Source organism: Lepidothrix coronata, unplaced genomic scaffold, assembly GCF_001604755.1.
Source record: "Lepidothrix coronata isolate B3197 unplaced genomic scaffold, Lepidothrix_coronata-1.0 Scaffold133, whole genome shotgun sequence".
NCBI lineage: Eukaryota > Metazoa > Chordata > Aves > Passeriformes > Pipridae > Lepidothrix > Lepidothrix coronata.
This window is the reverse complement of record NW_016690313.1, coordinates 2,231,218-2,255,971: the sequence shown is the minus strand read 5'-3', so window position 1 is coordinate 2,255,971 and position 24,754 is coordinate 2,231,218. Positions and strand designations below refer to the sequence as shown.

General features: G+C 40.0%; 1 protein-coding gene across 2 annotated transcripts in view; it reads right to left on the bottom strand.

The window, feature by feature from the left end:
* Positions 1–1,606: 1,606 nt before the first annotated feature.
* The window catches only part of LGR4 (leucine rich repeat containing G protein-coupled receptor 4), a 57,432-nt gene continuing 34,284 nt past the window's right edge, over positions 1,607–24,754 (bottom strand). Inside the window, exons 5-18 of one of the 2 annotated variants that reach the window (XM_017827007.1) lie at positions 17,621–17,836; positions 16,890–16,961; positions 15,385–15,453; positions 14,721–14,792; positions 14,563–14,634; positions 13,830–13,898; positions 13,322–13,393; positions 12,186–12,251; positions 11,148–11,219; positions 10,193–10,264; positions 9,768–9,893; positions 8,273–8,394; positions 7,597–7,665; positions 1,607–4,582 (exon numbers count right to left, since the gene is read on the bottom strand). In XM_017827007.1, coding sequence (XP_017682496.1) covers positions 3,306–4,582; positions 7,597–7,665; positions 8,273–8,394; positions 9,768–9,893; positions 10,193–10,264; positions 11,148–11,219; positions 12,186–12,251; positions 13,322–13,393; positions 13,830–13,898; positions 14,563–14,634; positions 14,721–14,792; positions 15,385–15,453; positions 16,890–16,961; positions 17,621–17,836 — 2,446 coding nt within the window. In that variant the 3' untranslated portion in view covers positions 1,607–3,305. The remainder of the gene's footprint in view (positions 4,583–7,596; positions 7,666–8,272; positions 8,395–9,767; positions 9,894–10,192; positions 10,265–11,147; positions 11,220–12,185; positions 12,252–13,321; positions 13,394–13,829; positions 13,899–14,562; positions 14,635–14,720; positions 14,793–15,384; positions 15,454–16,889; positions 16,962–17,620; positions 17,837–24,754) is intronic. The other variant, XM_017827008.1, reaches the window with a different exon arrangement.

Genomic DNA, 24,754 nt, shown 5'->3' with positions numbered 1-24,754 from the left:
TGGAAAGAAATGAAAAGAGGCAAAAGGACTCTAGACAAAAAAGTTGCAAAGCAGATGCATAATTTTTGTAAGAGAATGAAAATGCTCAGTTTCCCCACCATACTGCCACAGAGCAGGCTAACAGCCATAAGTAAGAAATTACTCAATGGGGGAAAGGTTGGGAATACCTTTGGCAATACTGTTTGTGACTCTGTCTCCCTGCAAAAAGCTGCTTCCTCACAATGGCAGATGAGGAAGAAAAACAACAACAACAAAAAAATGCTCTCTCCTTGCCCTAATTTTTTCATTTAAATTCAACAGCAAATCCTTTTTGACTGCTAAATCCAGCACTGGAATTCAGTATGACAGTTTGTTGGAGGTCTAGAAGTAAGGTATGTGACACTGTCACTGTAAGAACAGTTTCAGCTTGCTTTAGACTCTAGAAAATTGGAGCATTTATTTTCTGCAGACCTCCAGAAGGGTGTAACGTGAGGTTTCACTTGTTTGAGCCTCAAAACTGAAGTTAGGAAGCTTTGCCTAGCTGAGGAGGAGGCTGCTGAGGGGACAGCTCAAAAAGCCACTGGTACAAAGGTAACAAAAATCCCACACATGGCTCATGCAACACCGCTTTAAGGCAAGGTGTCCATATATTTGACACTGCTTTTGGAGCAGGAGTGAGATGTGAACATCTGAACATTCCATTGTGCCCTAGCCCGAGATCAGCTTGACCAGCAAAGACACAACAAAGGTGGCACTAAGCACCTGACAGCTGGATTTGTCCAGGTTCTCCTTATGTGATTGTCCACGGGCGTTCAGGCACGTAGTCATGTTGAGAGAGGCAAGTTCTGCAGCACTGCTCCTTGGTGGGCTGGTTTTAGTAGCTGCTGCCTGTCTTCTTTCACCTCTACCAGCAGCAGACAGAACCTGTGTGTGCTGGAAGACACTGGGCTGACTGCAGTAAGAGTTAACCACCAGCACAGCTGATCCCCACAAACATACTGATGTAAAATGAAGTACGGGAACTTCAAATGGATCACATCTGACCTTTTTAATAGCACTGCAGTGAAGAATCAGAAGAAATAAATCCATTCTCAAGAACGCGGTTTGAAAATACAACTGGCTTTTTGGAAGCTTGATGCTTGGATTTCCTTCTCTACTGATTATAAATGGCAGCTGACATTTACAGTCCTTTTTGAGAAGCATTCGTGTCACCTTAACAGAGGGAATGTGGGACAGACTGTGACTCTTACAAAATGATAGCTTAAAAAAAAAAAACACCCAACTCTCAACATAAAAAAGTACCAATATGAAAATTATAATCTGTATATTATCCAAGCCATACTAAAAACATTTTAACTCAAATACAATACATAATATCTTTAATCACGAGACTGCTTTGTAAGAAGGCAAACACCTCACTGAAGGTTTTAATCTTTTGAATGCCAAGACAGCATTAGTCAAAGATCATAAATCCACATGTAAATTGGCAGCTTTCTTAATTTTCTGGCAGTTCTTTCCTGAACTCACCACATGCAGCCAAGAGCAGATGACACATTATTTATGCTCAATAATTCTACATGTGCACCATTTTCAGCCTTAACTTTTGAAAAACAGAGATAAATAACAATCAATGTTCATGTACCCTTTATTTGCTTTCAGTGTAACATTCCATGCTAATTGCAGATGTAATATTCATGAGTGTAAATATAAGAATTAACAACTCTGGGTTGGTTTTCTTCCCTTTTTACACGTGAATATTTTGGCTTACAAAATTAACAGCATACAGTAAATAATCCTCCCATACTTTGTACAAACTACATGATTTTGATATACAAGGATTCTGTTTTTATTACAGTGACAATATACAACCACATCTATTTACAATGCAAAAAGTATATAAACCACATTTTAAACACTCTGCTACTGGCAGCCACTATTGTTTAGGAGGTAGCTTTAATTAACAAAATGAACTGAAGCCACATTTTCCATCATGGGTTCTATCAAATAACTTACAATACAAAGATAAAAATTCATTGTATGAACAGTATGTACAGTTTAATTCTCAAAACAGCAATCTAGCTTTAATTCTTACTGAGAATGTCTCCAGAGTGACTGGGACGGCAGTGGATTTGCTCTTGATTTAGTGTATTGTTCAAGAAACATACATAAATACTTATTCATGCATTCATAACTTTATATCCATCAGATTTCAAACTAAATATAGAAAAAATGGATCACTGATTGTACTTAAATCATTAGGGTCTCAGGACTTTAATGGTTTAAAAAGATTGCACTGATTTACGTGAAAATCAGTGACTTCACAGAGTGTACTTCACTCTCAGTAAAATAATTGGAAAAATGCTTTTCTTCATTGCCCAATTGCTTTGCATTTTCCCTCCATTTGCTCAATCTATCCATAAGTATCACTGGAGTGCTGTAACATTCAATAGGCTGCAGAGCATTAGTCAGTCTTTCTGCAAAGACATGAGCTGTGTACACTGACAGCACTGCTAACACCCCCTGATACATCAACATTCCTTCCAATGGTATGACTTGACTGCATAATACTGAAGAAACTTGCTGTGGTTCACCTGAAGTAATGCATCATCACTGGAAAAACATGTTCAACCTGACAACCTGACAACCTCATATTCTTATTCCCCTAATCTATAGAATATTGTGGATTACAAGTGCTTTACTGCAACAAACCCTTTTTTCTTTTAATTGAATATTGGCTTAAAATACAAAACAAACATAGTATTCCTATATTGCTGTCACAGTTACGTATGGGAGAATTAATCCCTTTTTTGGCCCTGCAATAAAATTCATCCTGAGATTCAATGCTGAATACACTATACAAAGCTAGCAAGAGATTTTTTTTGCTTAATTATAGAAAAGTTACATTTAAAAATAATTTCTATAATATCAAACAGCTGTCCTTTATATTGTGCTTTGGCGGGGGGGTGGGAGGGAAATCAACAGAACTTACCTCGCCAACAGCAGAAGCAAAGTACAACTGGAGCACAATGTGGAAACACACCATTAGCATGTAAAAACTGTATAAAAGAAACCACTGTTGCGTGGAAAGAGTAAAAATATCGGGTAACAAATTTGGTTTACCAATTATTTACAGTCAGGGCAATTGATTTATTTGTTTAAAATTTTTTTTAAATGTATGGCTCAAGAAGTTGCTGCCCGCTTCCCTTCTTTACAAACGACACTAAACAATGATTACAAAAGTGCTTCCTGCTCGAAAGGTCAAAACAGGCAACAGTCTGCAAAGCATTACACCTCTTTATTGGAACAGCTGGTGGCAGAAAGCCTTTTCAGTCTTTAATTCTTGGTATGTTGTAGGCGTAACGAACCAAAGGGAACCCTCGGCTTTGGTAGAAACACGCACGGCCACAGGCCTGCACTTGGTCCGAGCTGTCCGACACGAAGGAGTCGTCCTCGTCCGCGTAGTCCGAGTGGGCTGACTGGGTGCCGCAGTCCGACCAGTAGCCATCCGGCCTTTGGCAAGGCACCACTGCCAGCGTGGGGCAGCTCTGAGACTTTATTAAATGTTTACAGGGCACGGGCTTGGATAGAAGGAGCGACTCGCAGCACTCGCACACGGCGATGTTACCCTGCAGGTGGGAGTAAACGCCGCAGTCGTAGTAAAAATCCTGCGTGGGGCAGCCCCCTTGAGCGTTGACGGCGATCGCTACCGCGCCGTTCTTCCTGGTCAGGTGGCGCCTGAGCATCTTCCAGTCTTCTTTGAACTTTGGGTTGAAGAATACGTACAGGACCGGGTTCAGGCAAGCAGGCAGCGGGAAAAATATCAAAGTAACAGACTTCATGATTTCGGGGCTGATAGAAATCGCAGTGATCAACGGTGCAAAGGAGAAAAACGCGACAGGGCAGAAAAAGATGCAGTTCGTGAAGATTAGCCAAGCAACATGCTTAATCGTGCTGGACTGGGAGTTTTCGGAGAGATCCTCTTTTTCCAGGTTGCAATACAGTTTAGTGTAGATAACAGCCATTAGCAAAAACGCTAACGAATTCAGGAGCACTAAAGTTACTGTGAAACCAAGTGAAGGCGTTTCTCCAGTGGGGAAGGGCAAGCAAAGGGGGGATGCCGAGTACTCAGCTTTATAAAAAAGTGGTAAGCATCCCGCTACCACGGCACACAGGAAAGCAAAAACTGCTGCAATTTGAAATTGTTTTTGGCGATTGCTTTTCCCCTTTTTAATGAACTCCTTCGCAGAGAAGCTCCGTTCAACAGCTGCCAACATCAGGAAAAAAATGGCACTTTCTGATGAAAAGACTGCAAGAAACCCAGCAACTCTGCAACCACTGCCAGTCTCCCACCATATGCCAAATTCAGCAAATCTTCCCCAAGAGACAGCATCCAAGAAAGTTAAAATACCAGTATAGACTCCCATAAATAAGTTAGAGACAGAAATCAGGCTTATAAACAGTTTGGAAGATGGCAATGTAGTACAGGATGCAAATATTGTTAACATGACAAGCAGGTTGAAGAACAAAGCAACCAAAAAAATAAACCAGACAGTAAGTCGAATCATCCAGCTGCCCAATAAATATTCACAAGGCTTAAAGGCACCTAGAAGAAAACAAAAAACAAAGAGAAGGACAACCAATTTAGGAAAAAATTCTGCCTTAACAAGCAAGATTTTGAAAAGGTATTACAAGAGTACTCATTAATTAATGAATAGAGTACACAGCTCAACTGCTAAAAAGGTCAGTTGAAAGTAAACTATTCTGTTGAAGCTATTTACTAATTAATTATGCCTGCAATAATAATTACCACAGTGAATGGTCACTTGAGAACACTTTGTATAAACAAGCTAGCTAAACAAACTTAATTACTTTTAGCTACTCAAAATAGTTTTTATTAGTGCCACCCAAATACTTTATTTTATTGAGATTTTATACATCATAAAAAAAGATTGGCAAAAAACGTGAAAGCAAATGTTCACAACCCACTTGTAAGGGGAAGGAATTTTTTAGAAGGAACATGTTCTCTCAAAAAATGATTCACAAACATGCCTTCTGGTGTTAACTTTTGGTCACAAGGAAACATCTGTAAAACAGCCGACAAATTCAATTTAATCAGCTTCAATAAGGACAGGAATTTACCACAAGCCCTGTCCTCCATCCTTGTCACTGAAACACACTGTGAGCTTGGAAAGCCATATGGGAAAATGATTTTTTTTTTCTTCTTCTTTCGCCACTTAAAAATGCTTAAATAGTAAAAAAAGCCCAGCAAGCAAAATAACAGGAGGCAAGACAAGGAAGAAAGGTCACTACTATTGCTTACCCTTCTAATCCTTCTAATTGCTATTTATTCCACAGGGAAGTCCTACTGATTTTAAGTAACAGTTGGAAGAGTTGAACCTCTCCTATATCCCCATTAGGCACCGCTAACTGTCCAAAGCTCAACAGCTCGGGATCCCTCCCTGCAGTCAGGGAGCTGAAGGAAAATGCCAAACTGTGCAAAGGCTGGAGCTTCTGAGCCAGACTCAGCCTGTGACCCTGGCTCTGCACAGCACCTGCCTTCCCTTTTGGCAGGGGAAAGATAAGGACAACCCATCCCTAACATGGGCTGAAACAGAACTGCACAGAACGACTAAATGTCAGTGCAAGGATCTCCCAAGGCCTAACGCAACTTCCAGCAATTAATGAACTGACAAGACAAAAATTAATATTTTGTTTAAATGAGCAAGCTTCATTTATGGGCATGAAATAATGGCGCTCACTGGATTAACAGACCAGTAAAATCAGCAGTAATATCCCTTTTTAGCAGGTATTCCCAAGTAAGGCATCCATGCCAGAATAATCAGTTTTACAATACATTCACATGACACAACAATACCTGCTAAGCTGATCTACATAAAAATAAAAACAACTTCCCACTTAGGAAACTTAAAAATGTCAATTCTGTGCTTACAAAAATCAATTTGAAGCCATTTTTCTAGTAGCTGTACTTTAGACAAACAAAACCCACCACCCTTTCCTGTCTTTCTCCTGAAGCCTTGCTATCCTTAGAGTTAAAAGCTACCCTCCTCTCTCACTGATATTTCCAGCCTATGTGGGAGGAGGGGAAAAATTCATTCTCAGAAGGATGAGTTTCACATCTTTCAGACAACCTGAGCTACTTGAACACCACTGTTCAGCAATCCATTCCTGCCATTAGGCAAAGTAAAGGTGGATCTACGAGTTGAGCAGTGATTCAGAACTTACATGGTGGGTGGAGAATCTTACTTATGACCAGATGACAACATGGCACAGAAACTTGTTAGTATGGGAGGGACTGGTGAAAAATAAGGCAAATTTTGAACTTGTAAAACAAGCTCTTCATTCCTTTTAGATCTACTACAGCATTTCTGGCATGGGCAAAAAGACAGAACTGAAGACTTCAAAGATTTAACCCATGTAACACACCATCTGAATTCTCATTCTGTGAACAGGAGATCAAAAGCAAATAAGCAGCATTAACAAATTAACTCTCAGATTATGTACAATTACATTAATAATATATTTGACTGTCTGACCACAGTCCTTTTTGGCTGTGATCAAGAAATCCTTGTGATATGCTGGATACTAAAGCTCGAGCTAGCCCAAAAGATGGAGAATGAACAGATTTTCATAATGTAAAATACAAGTTAGGAGAAAAGAATGAAATAAGACTTGGATAACTCCTGCTCATCCAGAAGTAACTTTACTGGAAGCATACTGTTCCCCCCATCTATGTGTTCCTTTTTATGCAAACAGGAGCACAGAAGATGTACGGAAGGAATCCTCTGGAGAGGCTGTGGCAAAGGCAAGGAAGTAGGAAGCACCACCACAATTGCTTTCAGGAGCTGAGTGGAACTATGTATGGAAATTTGCAGTTTGAGAAAGAGAAGCAGAAGGGCAGAAAAAAAGCCTGGTATGGAAATATTCATTGCAAAACCAAAGACTTTCAACACTCATGGACCTGAATTGGTAGTTCTGGTATGCCAATAAGACTGTTCATTGCACAAGTGTCTCTAGCAGTTTAAGATGCTACTGCCTACTCCAACTACTTGTAACAGCCCTCTGCTCTCACTTAATGCAGCTACAGCAGGGCTGGGGAACAGATCAGGTGAGTGTTCCTCATCCACTCTCCTGCAAAGACATCAAGCTTCCTTAAAGCCACCAATGAACAGCAGTCTGAGTCAAGCTTTTAGAACATGGGCTGAACTGCCACTGAAACAGGTGAGCATTCATACAGTCTGCCCCACAGACATGTCTTTAGCAAAAATAAAGCAGAATTACGGGGCACAGTGCATTAAATACAGTAGACTCCAAATATAAGTATTACAATCTTGACTGTTCTGCTTATGGAAAGAAACTCCAGTATTTTCCCTAGCATAGTTCTCCAATAAAGTGCTACGTGTCTAAAGCTCAGTCAAATCTTTGTGGCTGCTCATCCAAAACTGACATCAAGTGATGTTTCACCCATAGCATTGTATAAATTAATCTCCTGTGCACAGAATGATTACCAGGAATAAAACATGTAATTCTGCAGCCAGCTCTTTGCGTAACACCATGCCTGAAGTTCACAGTGTGGCTAAAGCACCTTACAGGATTTACCTGTTGCTGGTGTACAGTGAATAATAGTCTGTCCCAGTTCCTCATTTTCCTCATTTCTCAGAACATCAGCTGTAAAAGTGAAAAACACGTTAGTCATAGAAAGAAAATAAAAGTGAAATGCAGTGAAGCTGCCTAGGATGGGAGTAGTCTTTTGAAGGATCAAACACCTAACAGTTCACCAGCTCTCCAGCCTTCAACAAGTGGAGCTGCTCTGGTTTGCCACATAAGGTCAAAAGCTCAGTGCAGAAATGGCTGCAGCAGTTTGAGTTACTCCTGCCTGACCCAGGTACTCACAATGCTTTATAACAAAGCAACATCTTTGATCACCAGGCCTCTGAAACAGACAGTGGAAGGGACAAGCCCTGTCTGAATAGGAAGGTTGAAACACTGAGAACAATAAAACCATGACAGAAGCAATATTTGCAGTTTGAATTTTTTTTTTTTAAAGTTGATTTTTTTTTCCATACAGGCAAGTCTTAGAGCGCCCAGCAAATACCTTTCACATATTTAGAAGGAACAAGGTACTGCTATTTGTTAGCAATTGCTAAGCACTTTCAGCTTTTGTAGCCCTATAAAGATTTACATTTCTCATACTCCCTTATTCAAAGACAGCATACACTGTTATTTGAGTCCAGCACAAAACAATACTGCTGGTTAAGTACAATGAAACATTTACCCTTCTCACGATCCATCAAGGCACCTTGATCTTGGTGACTGGAATCTTCAGCATTAGAGTTTAAATAAGAATCACAACCCCAAAATGCACAGCACTGGTAAGCATATGGTACAGAGAGTGACCTGAAATACAGGCAGACCAACGAAGACTGGTAAGCATTGTAACCAAAGTTAAGATTACCATCTATTAAAAGTATTTAGATAGCACACTACAGTGCAAAACTTAAAGCTTCTTTTTTTGCAGTTGCCAATAAAAAACTACTTCAATTTGGAGCAGGCATAACCATTTCTGACAAACTCTTACACTGAGATAAAGGACAGGTGATGTATACAAGTCTTGTCTGCTGTGAGAAGCACAAAGAAAATGTTACTATGTTTAGCCCTTTACTATTCATTCTATTCCATATACAAACCAAATTCTGATCAGTGTTTGTGGCGTTGCTGTACAAATGAAACTGAAAAGTAATTAAGCATGCTAATTAAAGAGTAACTGTTTTGTAAGAAAGTTAATTCCCAGATGACTACAAGCTTTTAAGTTAAGTCTTTCCTTCTCACTCTTCGTTTGTGGTACCAAAATAAGATTTCTAATTTTTTTTACACGTGTTTGGCAGAAATGGTACATACTATTATTCCAGCAGAGAAGTACACCTGCACACAGAGTTCTAAAAAACCCACATAACCCACATAAGCAATGAAGTAATAGCAGACCAGAAGCTAATTTTTCTGACTCAAGACTACATTATCAACTATCTGCAGTATTGTTCCCGATTCTTGCAAATATTTAGGAGGGATGTCAATCTAAAGAATCCCAGAAAGCATGAATTCTCAAACACAGATCAAAACCTGAAAAACAATCTGCTGTTTCTACAGTACTGCCGAAGCTTGATTCTAAAAGTGACATGGATTCTTTTGCTGGCCTTAGACAAATTAACAGTAGCTTCATCTCCACTTTTTCCATGGGACAGTGTAGGAAATAATTTATAACTGCTTCTTCTTAACGTGCAGAAAGATCTTTGAAAATGGAAAGCAGTTCATCCCTGTCTGATCCACCTCCCACAGAAATCAGTCACAAGTTTCCATTTGAGTGATTATTGTTACTCTTATCATTTGCCTCCAAGAACAAATGGCATATGTATAAAGCATGGTGATCATGGAAGGAGACACCTGTGCATCTGCTCCCATTTTCCACAGTAAAAGACAGATGTGCTCAGTTCAATAACAAATGGAAATCCACCCAAACCACTCCTCCCAAGTGAGATGGTGTCTGCCTGGAAAGTGGTGGAGGAAAAACAGAAAAGATACCAAGAAAATTGTCTGCAAATGGTTTCTTACACCAGAAGAGTCAGATGCCCATTTATATATACCAGCATTGAGGCACTACAGGACTCAGCAAAGGGCCTGATCATGTGTCATGAGTCTAAACTGTCATTTATTGTCACATTGCTTGTTGCTGTGAGAACAAAGGAGGCACTCTGTGGTGTTATTTACCAACGTACCGGAGCTTTGCGAAGTTCTTTGCTGCCAAAGCTTCTTTCAACTCAGAATTGCCCGTGAGTTTAAGCTGGTTCAGCCCACTCAGTCCTTCAGTTGGAACTGAAGTGAGTTCGTTGAAGCTTAGGTCTCTGGAACGTGAATATTAAGATAGTGTTACAAACAAAGTAAGTTTGGAGACCCTATAGCATACACTTCATTGAAGCAGGAAGGACTTTTAAAGTCTCACAGAAGGCTGTGGTCTGGCATATACCTGTCAGTGCAGCAGGCACTCTAAAGAAGTGTGCCCTGCATATGTTCAGCTAGCAAGAGGCTTCCTGATTTACAGATATTAAATGATGGGCATATATCAGTTTTAAGCTAAAAATATTCGCTATCTCAGAAGTTTTATAATAGAGAGAGGAGGTGACTGCACAAATAGCCTACTTACAGGTTAACAAGAGCTCCAACAGAGATAAAAGCTTCTTTGTGGATCTGACGAATCCGATTTCTACTGAGGTCCCTGCAATGAATGCCAAGGGAGATTATTTTAGCAGTTTCACCAAATCTTTGTAACAGCCACTGTACTAAGAAAAAAAGCTAAGATCATTTCCCCTCTCTTCCCAGTCAGCCAGGTGCAGTAGCAGCCAAATCCCTTGGTAAGGCAGCTGTATCCTGCTTCACCTCATCCCCACAGCTGAATCCATCTCCCACTCCTGGCTCCCTTTCCCTTCCTTTCTGCTGCCAGGAGCACAGCCTGTGCTCCCAAGGCAGAGGCCGGCTCTGGCACCACCTATTCCCAGCACAAAGGTGCCAGGACAACCACTTTGGTGACAACTGCACCTCTAGCAGGGCAACTGGCAGAGGTGGGGGAAGAAACCAAAAGAACAGGCAGAAGAGCATCTGCATTTTTGGATGTCAAAATCCAGCTCCAGCTTCTGCTGGGCCACCATGACTTACTCTATTTAAAATACCTGTCAATTTGTGGATTTTTTTCCTGATAATTTAAAATGTTTCTCATATAATCTTCATATACCTAGAGATGTAAAGGGACAGGATAATTTTGTTTACTGATCTGCTCCTCCTGAGGAAAACAGATAGGATCTCTCCAATAAATATTACATAATGGAATAATATGGTTATAATGCAAAGTAGTGGAGCACTGGGAAAAAAGATCTCATTTTCAGTCTTCATATACATAAAAATATAGGCTACAAAAAAATAGAGAGTAGAAGGAACAGGGCTGAAACTGGCTGCTGCTAGTATCTCTTGTACTTGGTTTACTTTATCTTAGGATCCAGCATACCTGGCCTTTTGCCATCAATCAAATTTATAGCACCAAACCCTGACATGGGAATCAAAAATATGATCTTGTTTTACTCAGCACTGTAGCTATGTACACTTACAGGACACGAAGGGAGGACAGTCCTTGAAAGGTGTCCTCTGCAATTTCATGTATTTGATTATGTTGTAAGGAACTGCAAAGAGAAGAAGCAGAAACAGAACTTTATTAGCTAACTGGGCTGACTTCAAACCAAAGGAGAGCTTGCTAATGCATGCATTTAGCCTTATCAATGGCAGGATTTTCCTCTGTCCAATGCACAACTCATTTAATTTAGAAAAGACTGTTAAGTGTGGACTGAATTACTTTCAAGCTAAAAATAACACTGTGAATGTTGAAGAGTCACACTAAGATTAAAAACAACTGTACTCCATTCTGCAGGAAGTCTTTAGGCATATTTTAACCACAGGTACACTTCCATTTTCCAAAATGCAGATTTATGAAAGGAAAATATTGACAAATGCCTCAAGAGCTAGTGGGAAAATTTTAATTCCAGTTCACTAGCTCCCTTTACAATGAACAATGGGTATGAGCCTGGAGATGTCATGAGTACAACAAAGGTCCATAGGCCTGCTAGCCCCACTCTGATTAAGGGGATAGAAACTTGAGAGGTAGAAGGAGAAGTAAGAACATACACAAATGGAAAAATTGCATAGGGTCTGGCAATTAAGCTTAAGTAGATTTAAAGCAATGAAATAAGGAAAAACAAAGATGGGCTTTAAATGTGTCTTACAGGAGCTGAGGAAAAAACTCATTTTACACAAGCACATGCTGATGGCTGGAGGGAACTGAAGAGTGGAAGGGATAACAGGCAGGAAGGAAAAGATATTCCATTTATGTGCACAGCAATACTGCCATGAAACGTGGGATTGAGGTGTGTCTTTCATTTCTTTTGTGCCACAGAGATAATTAAGCATTGGCTAGTTGAGGAAAACACACGTGGTTGAATTCTCTGTCCAGCACACTCCACTCACAGAACGTGGTCATCTCTGTCCTTAATTTTAGAAACTTACAATCAAACATGAAGCAAAAAAGTTTCTAGGGACGTGGACTCAGCATACTAAGGAGTTAATAAAGATAAACAACACTTATTTCTACTTACATTTCTTCCAAGGAATGGCAGCCCTTAAAACTTGGGAGGTCCTTTATATTGTTATAAGACAAGTCCCTTCAAAACAGAAAATAGGAAAAAGATGCTTAGTTCACACTCCTTTCTACTTGAAACCTCCCATCACTGGTAACTGTTAAATAGACTGACAGAATAATCTTCCTGTTAGTACCATTCTGTGGAAAAACTAAGGGCAGTTTAGAGAAAATCACAGAGGGAACCCCAAGTGTATATCTTGGTATACATATACCCTAAAAACATAGTGTACAAGTTCCCCGAATTTTGAGAGTTGTAATATAAAAAAGCTTATTGGTAACCTGCTTTTTTCAGAATAAACTGGATAAATTGTATGTAATGCAGGAATTTGGTGCCAGTTTTGGTGTAGTGTGCTGGTATCTCCTTAAGCAGAGCTAGGAAAACTCAGAATGTTCTCTGAAACTATGCAGCAAAAAAAAAGAAACTAGAACAAGCTAATATCTTAAAATTTCTATTCAAAAGATAAACTGCTGTTTGAAAATAAATCCCACCTTGTCATTCCTTCTCCCCATTTTTACTTATATAAAACAGAGCGTACTTTTTCTCCTCCCTTTTTCAGGATTTGCTTTTGTTCCACATTTTCCTGCGTGTATCCTTCACAAACATGGTTTATCCCTACTGTCCTGATGGCTTCAGTTACCAGTTTGGGGGTTTTTGCATTAATTTTAACACATCCTTACTGCTTTTTCTGTTTGAGCTTTGTATTGCTCTGTCCCGTGTTCCTGGACACGAAAAGTCAAAGCACCATAATAAACTCTTCCTTAACCTCTGAATGTAGATGTTGTGTTAAGGATGAATGGTGGCAGAGTGAATCTGAACATGCAAAGACTGTTCTCTGCAGCACCATCTTACATGTCTCTTATAACATATGAAAGAAATATAGTGCATCCCTACAAAGGGGACTCTGTTTAGGGAATGTAAGGCATTACATCAACTCTGCCAAACGTCCTGATATGAAGAACCAAAAAACCAAAATTTCCAACTTTGAAAGAACTACTGGGATGAGCAATTCAAAGCAATACTTTTGCCCTAAATTAGATTTAAGTTTCTTTCAAAGCATTCTGATGCAGATGAAAAGAGGTATGTCTACTTACAAAGTTCGAAGGACCTTCTGCTCCTGGCATAAATTAACAGGAATACTGTTTATCTTGGTCCCTGTTAGAGTTCTGTGGAAAAAAACCCCACACCAACAAAGTCACATATCTAAATGCCTGTATTGTTGATGGCAGATGGCATAACAAGCATATATAAGAGCAGAATAAGGATGGTGTCTCAGCTATCGGGGTGCTAGATTCACCCACCAATTTTTTTCTTTGGTTTTTTTTTTTTTTTTTGGAAGAGGACAACTTTTCTGTTTTTCAGTTCTGTTAGAGGGGTTTACTACCAATGGCCTTTACATAGGCTTTTATCAGCTTATCCTACTAAAAAAAAAATGTCAAGAGGCACCCAGGTATCACAGTAAGAAAAGCTGTATCATTACATCTATCGACAGGAAGAGAAATATATGCAGTTGCTCTCCAGATCCACTTATTGTATTTCAATTACTTCACAAGAAGCAAACCCAAGAAATTACTGAAATTTATTTCTGTAGAAGATACTTACAAGCTCTCCAGGTTTACAGTTCCTGTCAAATTAGGAAACCACTGCACCATGCTGGCACCCCGAATGACCCTAAAAAAAAACCCCACAGAAATTAGCTGTAAACTGTTATGAAATTGAGTTGTGACATTCAATCTTATTATCAGGTAGATATTTGCACTAAGGAGACATTCTAACACTCTCACTGCTTTTATTTAAATTTTACACTTGAATAGTGTGTGAAAGATGGTCTTTTCACTGCTTTTTATACTTTTTTGCTTGATGAATTACTCCTCCATGAGCAAACAACTGGAATTCATCAAACTGGAAAGAGTGATATCAATACACTTATGAAAAGTATAGTTTGCAGTTCAAAGTTTCACTCCATCTTGCTTATTTGTCACCCCCAGAACTGATATCTTTTGAGGGCATGCATGCACTAACCTGCAAAACATTCTCACAATGTACATCCCCGTTCAAAAAACACACTGAGGACATATTGCAGTTTGTTTAAGTAAGAACCTGAGCTTTTAGCCTGGGGTTATGTGTCTTATGAAAGGTAATAAAAAAAAAGTTTGTAGAGGATATTTACTAGAGCTTCTGAAGAAACTGGTATTCCCAACAATAACAATTTTTTTACAACTTACTGCAAGAAAATTATAAGGTAAGAGGCAGTCAGAAAATTTATTTATTTTGAGTTCTTAGCCACCATATTTCATACCCATTCATTGTACTATATTGTCAAGAGAGTACTTACAGGGAATGCAGATCTGACAGATTCTGAAATGCTGAGTTCCCCACAAAAGACAAAGGATTATCATACAAATGTCTGGGAAATGAAAAACATGTTTCAATGGTTGTTCTTAGAGTCACCGTCTGCTACCAGCTAAAAATAGATGCATGAAAATTACTTACATCGTTCGTAGAAGGGGGTTTCCTGCAAATGCACCATCAGGAATTATGGAAATGTAGTTACTGTGAAATCCCCTAAAGATATCAGCAAAGAAGAAAATCAACATTTAAAAATACACTGCCAGCAGATTCAACCAAGAGTTATTTTCTTCACATCTACTCAATTCCCAATCCTGCCAAAACCAAGATTGCAATTAAATAGGAATAAGTTAAACTGCAGGATTAACTTTAAAGGCATGATTTCTGCCCACTGCACATCAGCTAAACTGAAAATATTTCATTAGAAAGACATTATTCTGTCCAAACATGATGCTGTACTTTCACTCTTCTTACTCCTCTCTTAAGAAGGGGACAAAGAAAACATGTATGATCAATGAATACTTAATTCTGCTACTGGAAGCCAAAACCAGCTTGTGATTAAGATCTATGCTAATGGTTCTCCTGAATAAATTGCTTGCTTATGTAACTCCAAAAAAATTTTCAACACATTCCCTCTCTAGATGATGATTATATTTTTCTTTAATTATAGCTTCACTTAGCATAACTTAAACTGATTTAGGTTGCTGCATAATGAGACAAACACTCTTAAATCCAGGAATTTCTTTTCTTTTTTTATTTATGGAAAGGAGAAAGAAACCAGTGAAAAGGGAGAATAAGTAATACTCACAACTCCTTTAGGCTTGGGAGCGCTTTTATGGCTTCAGGGAACTCTACCATGTTATTATAATTTAAATCCCTAGAAGAAACAAAGCAAGAACATTAAAAAATTTTAATAGTAGTCATGAATTGTCAAAACAGTTTTTCTTTAAGACAGTCCAATGAAAGTAAAAAGTTCTCAGAACACCTTTAACTAGACCAAAGAATAACTTCAACTTAGATTTAGTCTTCTGATGTTTTACATGCTTTATAACCAACTAATAACTTAGGTAAGATATTTAATATTATCCAGAGGATTATTCATATTAAGTCAAATAATATTTCCTTACGGCAAAGCTCAGTATTTTTCAATACCTCACAGGTTTTTCTTCAACAGAATTTACATGGAAATGAACTATGATTTCAAAGATTATTAAATAATAAAAAAAAAAACCTAGTAAAAATGATTACTCTTTATTAATTTACTAAGAAAACTTTCTGTCCAGGTTTTATAAAACAAACAGTAAAGAAGCCATTAGGTAACAGCAGACCTCATAGCAAAAGCAATTACAAATAAAATAAATTAGAAGCACAGGGAAGTCTCATGACACTGAATCAATACACAGGTGACAGAGATGTGTTGAATTCTCAGTTAACATTGCACTGTTCTAGCAGTAATGTCAGGACTTGTCACAGCCTTTTCTTCTGCAAAAGGGATTCCTTTACAAGCAGCAAACCCCATTTTCAGTCTCACATCAGCTGCGTGTATTTACACAGAATGTCACTAGTTAACTGAGGTTCCAAGAGACTGACAAGATGGAGTAAGCAGCATTTCTGGACTCATCCAAATTCCTCAAGTTAACAGAGGCTGTCGCCAGCTTGCTCTTGCCCTCCTTCCTTAGTTTTATTTATTTAACGTTCTCCTAAGCATAACAAAATGCATGGCTAAGATAAGTGAATATCTTATTAGATATTCACTGAGTGAGCAAGGGAAATGGGAGATGTAACCCAAGCAGCTGAAAGCCCTTCCTTGCCCATGAGGCACTCTGGAGGAGGAGGAGCAGTGAAAAAACAGCCCATTGGGGCCCCCTCGGAAACCTCCTGTTGTCACACAACAGTTTTGGCAATGTATCTTAAATATGTTTAATCCTACAGCAAACCTGAGAAACAAATATTTGTCCCTTATCACCCCTGGGGCCACTCAAACACTTGTGATACATCCACCTGACTCAGTGGAGTGCTATGCAAAGATACACCAGCTAGATCAGGGCTAAGAACATTAGAGCCACATCATCCAGCATGACATTTCACCCAGGCTAATATTTACCTGCTTCTCAACAGAGTTAATTAGTTTTGGTGGAGCACTGCACTGATACCAGCCTTCAGTTCCAAAACCTGAGCTGGACCTAAGTGTTAGTGGCATGTGTTGCACAGTGCCTGATTTGCAAAACCTTCATCATAACAGTATGGTAACCTTGATTAAGCTGAGAACGAGACAAACACTGAACAAGAAATTGTTTTAAGAAACATACTTACAAGGTTTCAAGGTTGTCTAATCCATCAAAACAGTGCTTTCCTATAGTTTTTATTTTATTGTTATGAAGATGCCTAAAAAGCAAAACCAAAACAAAGTGAATTATTTCCTATAAGTTAACACATTAGCAGATATTTCTATGAACTCAAGAGAGTTAAATGGTTTAGAAAAAACCATTGCATGGGGTAGATTACGTAGAAGAATATCTTTCACTCCCAGACAGAAATATATCATCCTCATATTGGAACAGAATAGATTGCCTGCAGTCAAGACAACCTATTTTAATTCTTTATTCACTATCCAGAAGTGTGATAAAAATATGATTTAAACATACAAATCAAACTAGTTTTTCACATTATTTCTTGGAGGTTTTTAAGCCTACACAGAAACACGTTTCAGATGAAACATCATTTTTTCTTCTTTTAATATCTCTGAAAGCTTTCTCTGACAACCACCAGTTTGAAATATTCATTCCTATAATGAGATATCAGGAATACATAAATCAAATTTCACTACCCACAGCCCATCTGACTTTCTGTTTAGGAGAAAGTCTTGAGCAAACCTTGGGCGGGTTCTCTAGTGCACATGGTATCATCTGGTGTTGGCAGCACAGGGTGTTTCTAGATAACTGAGCTAAAATGCAGCAAAACAACCATTTTCAGCGCCAGCTCAGATTAATCAAAACTGTAACGGAGGAGGAAAGTGAAGTGACCCACGAAATACAAATACTCACAGGACAACAAGGCTGGAGAGGTTTGTAAATGCATAGTCAGGGACGTGTGTTATCTTGTTGAGGGCCAGCGTTAACGCCTGCAGAGAGGGCAGGTTGCTGAGCGGGTAGATGGGAACTTCTGTCAGACTGTTGTCATCCAGCCAGAGGTGACGCAGCTGCACCAGACCCTCGAAGCTGTCCTCTGGTATGGCAGTGATGTGGTTGGCATCTAAACGCCTGCATTGAAACAGAAAGAATTCCTGCAGCAAACTCACAAACTACAGATCAGCAGAAATATCAGTTGAAGCCCTATTACTCTTTTTTTTTTTTCTCCCCCCCCACGCTTATATGGGTTTTACTGAAATAACCTGGAGGTTATTCTATACCACCCGATGCCATTGCTGGAGGCAAGAGGAAGGGAGACTCTTCTGGGAAGAAGGGGTCCCTGCCAGGTCCACATAGTGCTGGGGGGGAGCAGTTGGGTGGTGTTGTTTCCATGTGAAATATTCACCTCTTTCTTGTACCCTCTGTCATTAGTATTGTTGTCATTACCGTTTATTATCTCATTGTAGTTTCCAGTAAATTGTTCTGCTCTCAACCTGTTACCTTCCCCTTTTGTGGCTCCAGTTCTCCTCTCCAGCCCACTGCAGGGGGAGGAGTCAGTGGGCAACGTGTGGTTTCAGTGGGAACACTGTATTGGAGAACACCATTCTTAAACCACAACAGTGACACACATGGAAGGTGACATACCTATCTTTCACAGAGAAAAATCAAACCACACGTAACTGCTACAGTTACCAGCTTACCTGTGCTAAAGGGTTTCACCTCTGCTTCAGGTTTCAAAGCATCAAACAAAAGAACTCCACACCTGGAAAGCCAGGTTGCCAAAATGCACGTGCTGAGCTCCAGATGTGAAGCCCTCATGGCAGGAGGCACAGGTGTTACTGTCAGACCAGAATCCCGATCCATGACAACTGACAAACCTGATCCTGCAACTCGGTCAGGCTTTGGCAGTGACAACTGAAACTCTCACGCAAAATGACATCTGATTTTTCCTCATGCAACACGTTCTGAGCCAATTTGTTTTTTCACCTTCCTTCACTAGCAGTGCAGTTGTTTGGACAGCACCAATGGCAGCCAGGGTTGGCAAAGGACACAGAGACCGGTTCAGATTTGTCTATGCTATGCCACGTAACCAGATGTGCTTGGGACAAAAGTGGAAAACCACCCTACTAAAAGCCTGGGCTTGGATTTAAGCACGTGGAAGACCCAGGAATGAGAACAGGAAAGGGATAATCCAGGAAGAAGCAAAACATTTATAAAGCAGTGATAGCCCAGGAGATTAAAAAAATGGACTGTAATGGATCTGAGAAGGCATAGGGTTGAGAGCACCAGGCAATTCTTGACTGTCCTCTGACCTAGAGGCTGTCTTCTCTAGGCCAACACACAGCTGAACCACGTTGCTGCACACACAGTGACTTCACTGCAAACACAGAAGAAGACACCTTGCATAACTGTTCTGAAATGAGTGCTGTACCAGCCATGGCAGTGTGCTGCTGTCTGGGGAGACAGAACAGATACACCCTCCTCCACTAGCATTGATGCTTACTATGATACAAATCAGCACAGGTTTGGAGTTACATTAATCATTCACTGTGTTTCTAAAGCCATGATCAGACATTCTCTTGAAAGTCTAGCTGGTAGTTTCAGAAGTCATTGCCTCCAGCCATTCATCTCAACCCTCTCCGAGCAGGCAGCGTGGACCAAGTGACTGCTGTGCTTGTCCCCAGGCACAGTCACAGTACTGAAAGTGATTCTGGATCCCAACACTTAAAGGACATGCAGAATTCAAAGGGAGAAACTAGGCAGGACAAAGAATTAATGCAGAAGACAAGCCTGATCATGAATTAACACAATCTATTTCCTTAAAACAGTTTGTTGTGATGCACTTGGTTTACATATTTCAAATTATTAGGGAAGAAAAGTCAGCAGCTGAATTTCCATTTAATAAAAAGTCAAAAAATACATCAAATTAAGCAACAAATATACTAATACAAGTGGGAACTTACAAAACTGTCTGTAGTCAAAGCTCTCCCTTAAGATGAGTGAGGTGCCATTAGCTCTAAAACTGTACATCAAAGAGCTAATTCCTATGGTTCTTATACTGGCATCCCCTTATCATTTGCCCCATGGTCTGACAGGTGTGTATGATATTCTGTTTGAATGTTCTTAGGCTGTACTGACACTAGAACATTTCAGAGAAATTAAAGTCTGATGATAATAAAGGAAAAAAAAAAAGGAGGGGGGGAGAGGAAAAAAGCCTGCGGCTCTGCTTCAGAAAAAAAAAAAAAAAGGCAACTAGAAATTACCTGTCTTTCTTCTCTCCTAAATTCATACAGCTCCCTGAAGATCAAAAGAATTATTTCCCAGTGGAATAAACATATCTGAGTCTTCTAATTTCTCCCTGTCCTGCCTCCCCAATTGTGTTGCTTTTTTTTTTGGTTTTGTTCTGAGGGTTTTTTTTGGGGGGGAGGGTTTATGGTTCTTTTAAAAGAAGCAGCACACTCAAGAGGCAGGCCTCAATCATTGTGCCTGGTTGTCAAGTGCATTTGCACTTCCCCTGGCTCTTTGCTAAATTCCATTTATTCTAGCAGACTCTGGAAAACAAAAACACACAAGGAAGCCCCAAGTCCTGCTCCTCCTCCCCCACCCTTAAAGCAGAAGATAACCAGGGGAAGGGTGGGTGCCTGCAACGAGGGAGTCGAGCTCTCAGCCAGGGAGAACAAAGAGGGTCAAGGAGAAGGAGCTGGACTCCGAATTCTTAGTGTGCTTTGCCAAGACCTCTGTCCCCCAGCACAGGCAGATCCAGTACCCAAGTAACTGCACCTTAAACTGATGGCTCTTCACAGCCATGCAGTCTGTCATGCTTGTCTGCTCCTGCCCAGAGCAGTGAAGATGTGGGTGGGGGGAAAGAACACCACCACCCACCCACTGACATTGAGCAGGGAGGTTTGGAGGGTGAAAGAGAAGTTTTTAACTTATTTGGACATTTCTGTCTTACCCATATTTCTTTTGTGTTCCTTCATGTCCCTTAGTGTAAGCTTAATATGCTATTTTTCTTTTCCAAACAGTCAAAACTTATCCTCGTGATGCTGAATGCACAAAACATGGCTGAAATGCTTCTATTTAGTGTGAAATGCATATAATGAAGCATTTAGTGAAACAACTGAAAAACAAACCTAAAATATTTGACAACTTTCACAAAATATTAACAATTAGGGACCACACCTTTTCTTTAAGGTGGATATGGGAGTATTCCCTAGCTACGCTAACTAACAAAGTACAAGTAATATTCTTTGCTTGGACTGAACTTTGTACAAAGACTGTGTTTTTCCTTTGCAGTGTTGAAGATAAGACTATGTTCTTTAAATGAGAGCTTGCAGCATGTACTTAGTTCCTTAATCTTCCAAAGCTACTCCAATTCCAGCTTTCCTATAGGCACTGGCTTGTGAGAGACCTTTACATTTTAGTCTGTAAATTCAGAGTTCACTTGGGGAGCTGTCATCTTCACTTTTATTACCTTTCAGGTTCCCTCCTCACACAAATACCAACTCCACAAGAAGAAAAGAGCAGGAGGATGACAGAAACCTATACATTCAGCAGTTCTTACCTCAGTATTTGATATATCGTTAAAACAAGGACATAGCAACTGAAAGGTCTATCAAACAATTATCTCTGCTTTAGGGAAACTAGGACTAACATGAACTCCTACCTCAATTCGAATGAGTAAGAGTTCCAAGCCTAACACACACATGTAAATGAAATTTTACACATATACACATGCACACTGCTTAGGGCAAGCACCCTACAGCCTGCAGCCCCTGTGAGGCCTTCCAGGACCAGCCTTGCTAGCTCTCATCTGTGACCACTGCAGTCTTCCAGGCTTCACCGACTGGGAAATTTTATCAGCCTTGGGCTTACAGCAGGAGTTTACTGCTGATGTTGATAAAAGACAAATCACTCCCAACTCTTGTGTTAAGCCACTTCTGCTCAGTGGTGATTATTAAAGAACTTTAAAGTGCTCCTTCAAAACCCACAAAGAAATCACTCAAAGTGGAATAGATTTTTAAGTTTTGCAGTTGAGTACTGATAAGCCTGGTACCTCAGAAATCCTGCTACAATGGGAGGCAGTAACCCCCCATGTTAACAGAGGCACTTCAAAACACTCTGCAAGTTTGCTCACAGTATCAAGCGGTGGCTCTCTGTGCATTAGGTGTCGAGAACATCAACACAAGGATTTGCTTTATTCAAAGACAAATTTACAGCAGCTCTCAGAAACTAATGATCCCTGCCAAAGCTATCTCAATCACCGGTACTGATGTGCCAGCACATCTGTTTCTTCCATCTAAATGTTTAACATGGTACCAGTCAGAGATCATGAAGTTTGCTGCAAATTACCCACAGAGGATTCAGCTGATCTTTGCCTACATGCTGTTTAACTTCCACCATCTCAATTAATTTTCTGATCATTCAATTTCTAAATAATTCCCTGATTTTATTTAAACATCAGCAATTCCTTAAGCAAGCCCAGACAGTTAAAAAAAAAGAAGCTACAAAAACCCCAGAAATTCCTGAAGCTCACAAGAAACACCCATACTTCAGTTTCAAGTAAACCATAACAGCTTCTAAAGGTGAACATGGCATAGAAAAATAAGATTCTTGTCATTCAGCAAGTACGGGAACGGTACTAAGCAGTATATTTAAACTGCTGCATATTTAAAGATTTTTTAGCACAATCAAACGTGTTCAGGAGAGCTCTTATATGTACTTTAAACATTCAAGGAAAAAAGACATATTCAGCAAATTTAAGTTTGTATTGGTTTTGCAGGTTAAAAAGAAAACGTGTGAATTTCTTTGTTTCCCATTCTGATTAATTCCACAGCTTAACACAGACTCAACCTGAGGTCTGATCCCCTTTAACCCTTTATTAACAGCAAAGCAGGAAACTAGAAAACCCCTGAAGACATCCCATTAAAAGTTACTTAGTTGAAAAACCACCTGCCACTGTTAAAGGTGCATACTACATACAAAACCATCTAATGCTTAAACTTCATCTAGTCATTGCTGTTGATGAACACCTTCCACAGCCTCCCAGACAACATTATCCTTACAGATACCCCTTGTCCTTCCCAACTCTATAATCCAAAATCACTAAAGCCATAAAGCACTCGTCAAGAAGAAAACAGCAGAATTGGAACAGAATTGTGTATTTTTGGTATAGGACTATGTTTGCATTGTCCTCTCCAAATTCAGGGATCTTCCCTTCTGATACATTTCAACATGCTTATGGGTTTACATTCCTGAAATTGCCACCAACATGAACTACTGCTTAAAAATGGGCAGTTTCACTACCAGCAGAATGTTTCTAGATTTGATTGTTTGGTTTTTGTTTTGTTTTGTTTTTTTTTTAATAAATGCAGATGTAACTTGATCTAAAATAAGAAAATGCTAGAAATGAAAGGCTGGAGCATATACGGGCTACGGCACATATTTTAAATATGTCCTGGCTGAAATACGCCTCCATTCTCTGTCCCCATGCTTTTACCATACACCCTTACCCTGCAAAGCAAGATCCCACTCTCATTCCTTTCACTTCCACTTTAGGACCCTAGTGTTTCCTGCCTGGGCCAAGATGATTCCCACTCTCAGAAAATACAGTCACATCCCGGTTAAGCACCTCCTGCTTCACCTTGCCTCAAGCCTGCTCCGGCCTCCTGAGATAGGAAAATGGGTTGAAAAATTGGTTAGGATCCTGCAGCAGAGGCTGTGAGCAGAGCAGGCTGTTCAGGGAGCCAGAACTGCCACCAGGGACAGCACAAAGTGACTGCTGACCACATGCATGAAGACACTTACCCTTGCAGCTCAGGTGAACATCCACACAACAAGAAAGGCAGGAGCTATCACAGCTGAGTACCACACTGGCATGATCCCAAATCCCACAGTTTGGGAATGTGGCAGAACAGCTAACCTGCAGTGCTTTGAACTATTGCTGCAGAACACTCTAATGTTCCCTGCATGTGGGCATGTGTGCACACGTGTTGGGACAGTAACTTGGTCATTCCTGAACTGCAATTATAATAAAATTGTCCCCAGTACATTAGCAGCTATTGACAGGCTTTCAAAAATGACTCTTGGTCAGTGGCAGTTAGGATGTTTTTTTTTTAATTCAAGTGGAATACAGTTTTCCTTTCCAAAGCATCTTTGTTTAAACAGTGTAGTTCCACTATTTGTCACACACTGAGGATTGTACTAGAATACTCTGTGTTATGACTTAAAACTCCTGTGTAGCTGGATTTCCGGGGAGAATCAGAGCAACCCTAAAAGTTGCTGCAGTTTAGAGACCCACTTTACAAACACCCAGATTCTGGGTCAAAGCTCGGTATAAGCAGTGCTACCAAGGAAATCACTGCAGTCACAAATGCTAAGGCATTAAAAGGAGTGACTTTCTCTGATGGTTTCCTGGTCCTTCCTGGCTCTGCACATGCTGCCAAGGAGCAGGGCTGTGCTGCCCACGGCTCTCTGTGTGACCCTTGGATCGCCCGTAAACCTCAACAACACCATTTCCAGATCTAAAATACCAAGTACGCCACCTCATCACCTCGTGCTCACAAAAACATGCTGCTGATGCTTTGCAGTAATTGAAATGCCCCAAGACTATTGTTTGCATTTGTGAAGCTCTTTATTTGTCATGTTTTTCTGCTACCAAAAGAGGCAGGCACAAGGTGGACAACCAGTGCCTTCTCCTTTGGCAGTGCAGTGCCACGGTCCCCACCTGTCACAGTGTCTTGCAGTGTGAGAACACATCCTGCCAGATAAACTTTCCTGGGGTGTTACACAGCGAGTTTCCACTCAGTAAAACTCTTTAATTTTGCTAAATTTCACCTCCATTAGAAAAAAAGAACTCCATTCTAACTCTCTTTTGGAGGCCAGAGCTGAGAAAATATCCAATGCAAACAGAAAATAAAGAGCTGTCATTTATTATTCTGAGCCAGGCTGGCTCCTCACCAGCTCTAATATAAACATTAGAGATCATGAAATGAAGGTTCTATAACCATCTTCCTTCTTTCCACCCAGGTATGTTTACTGAACTTGTTA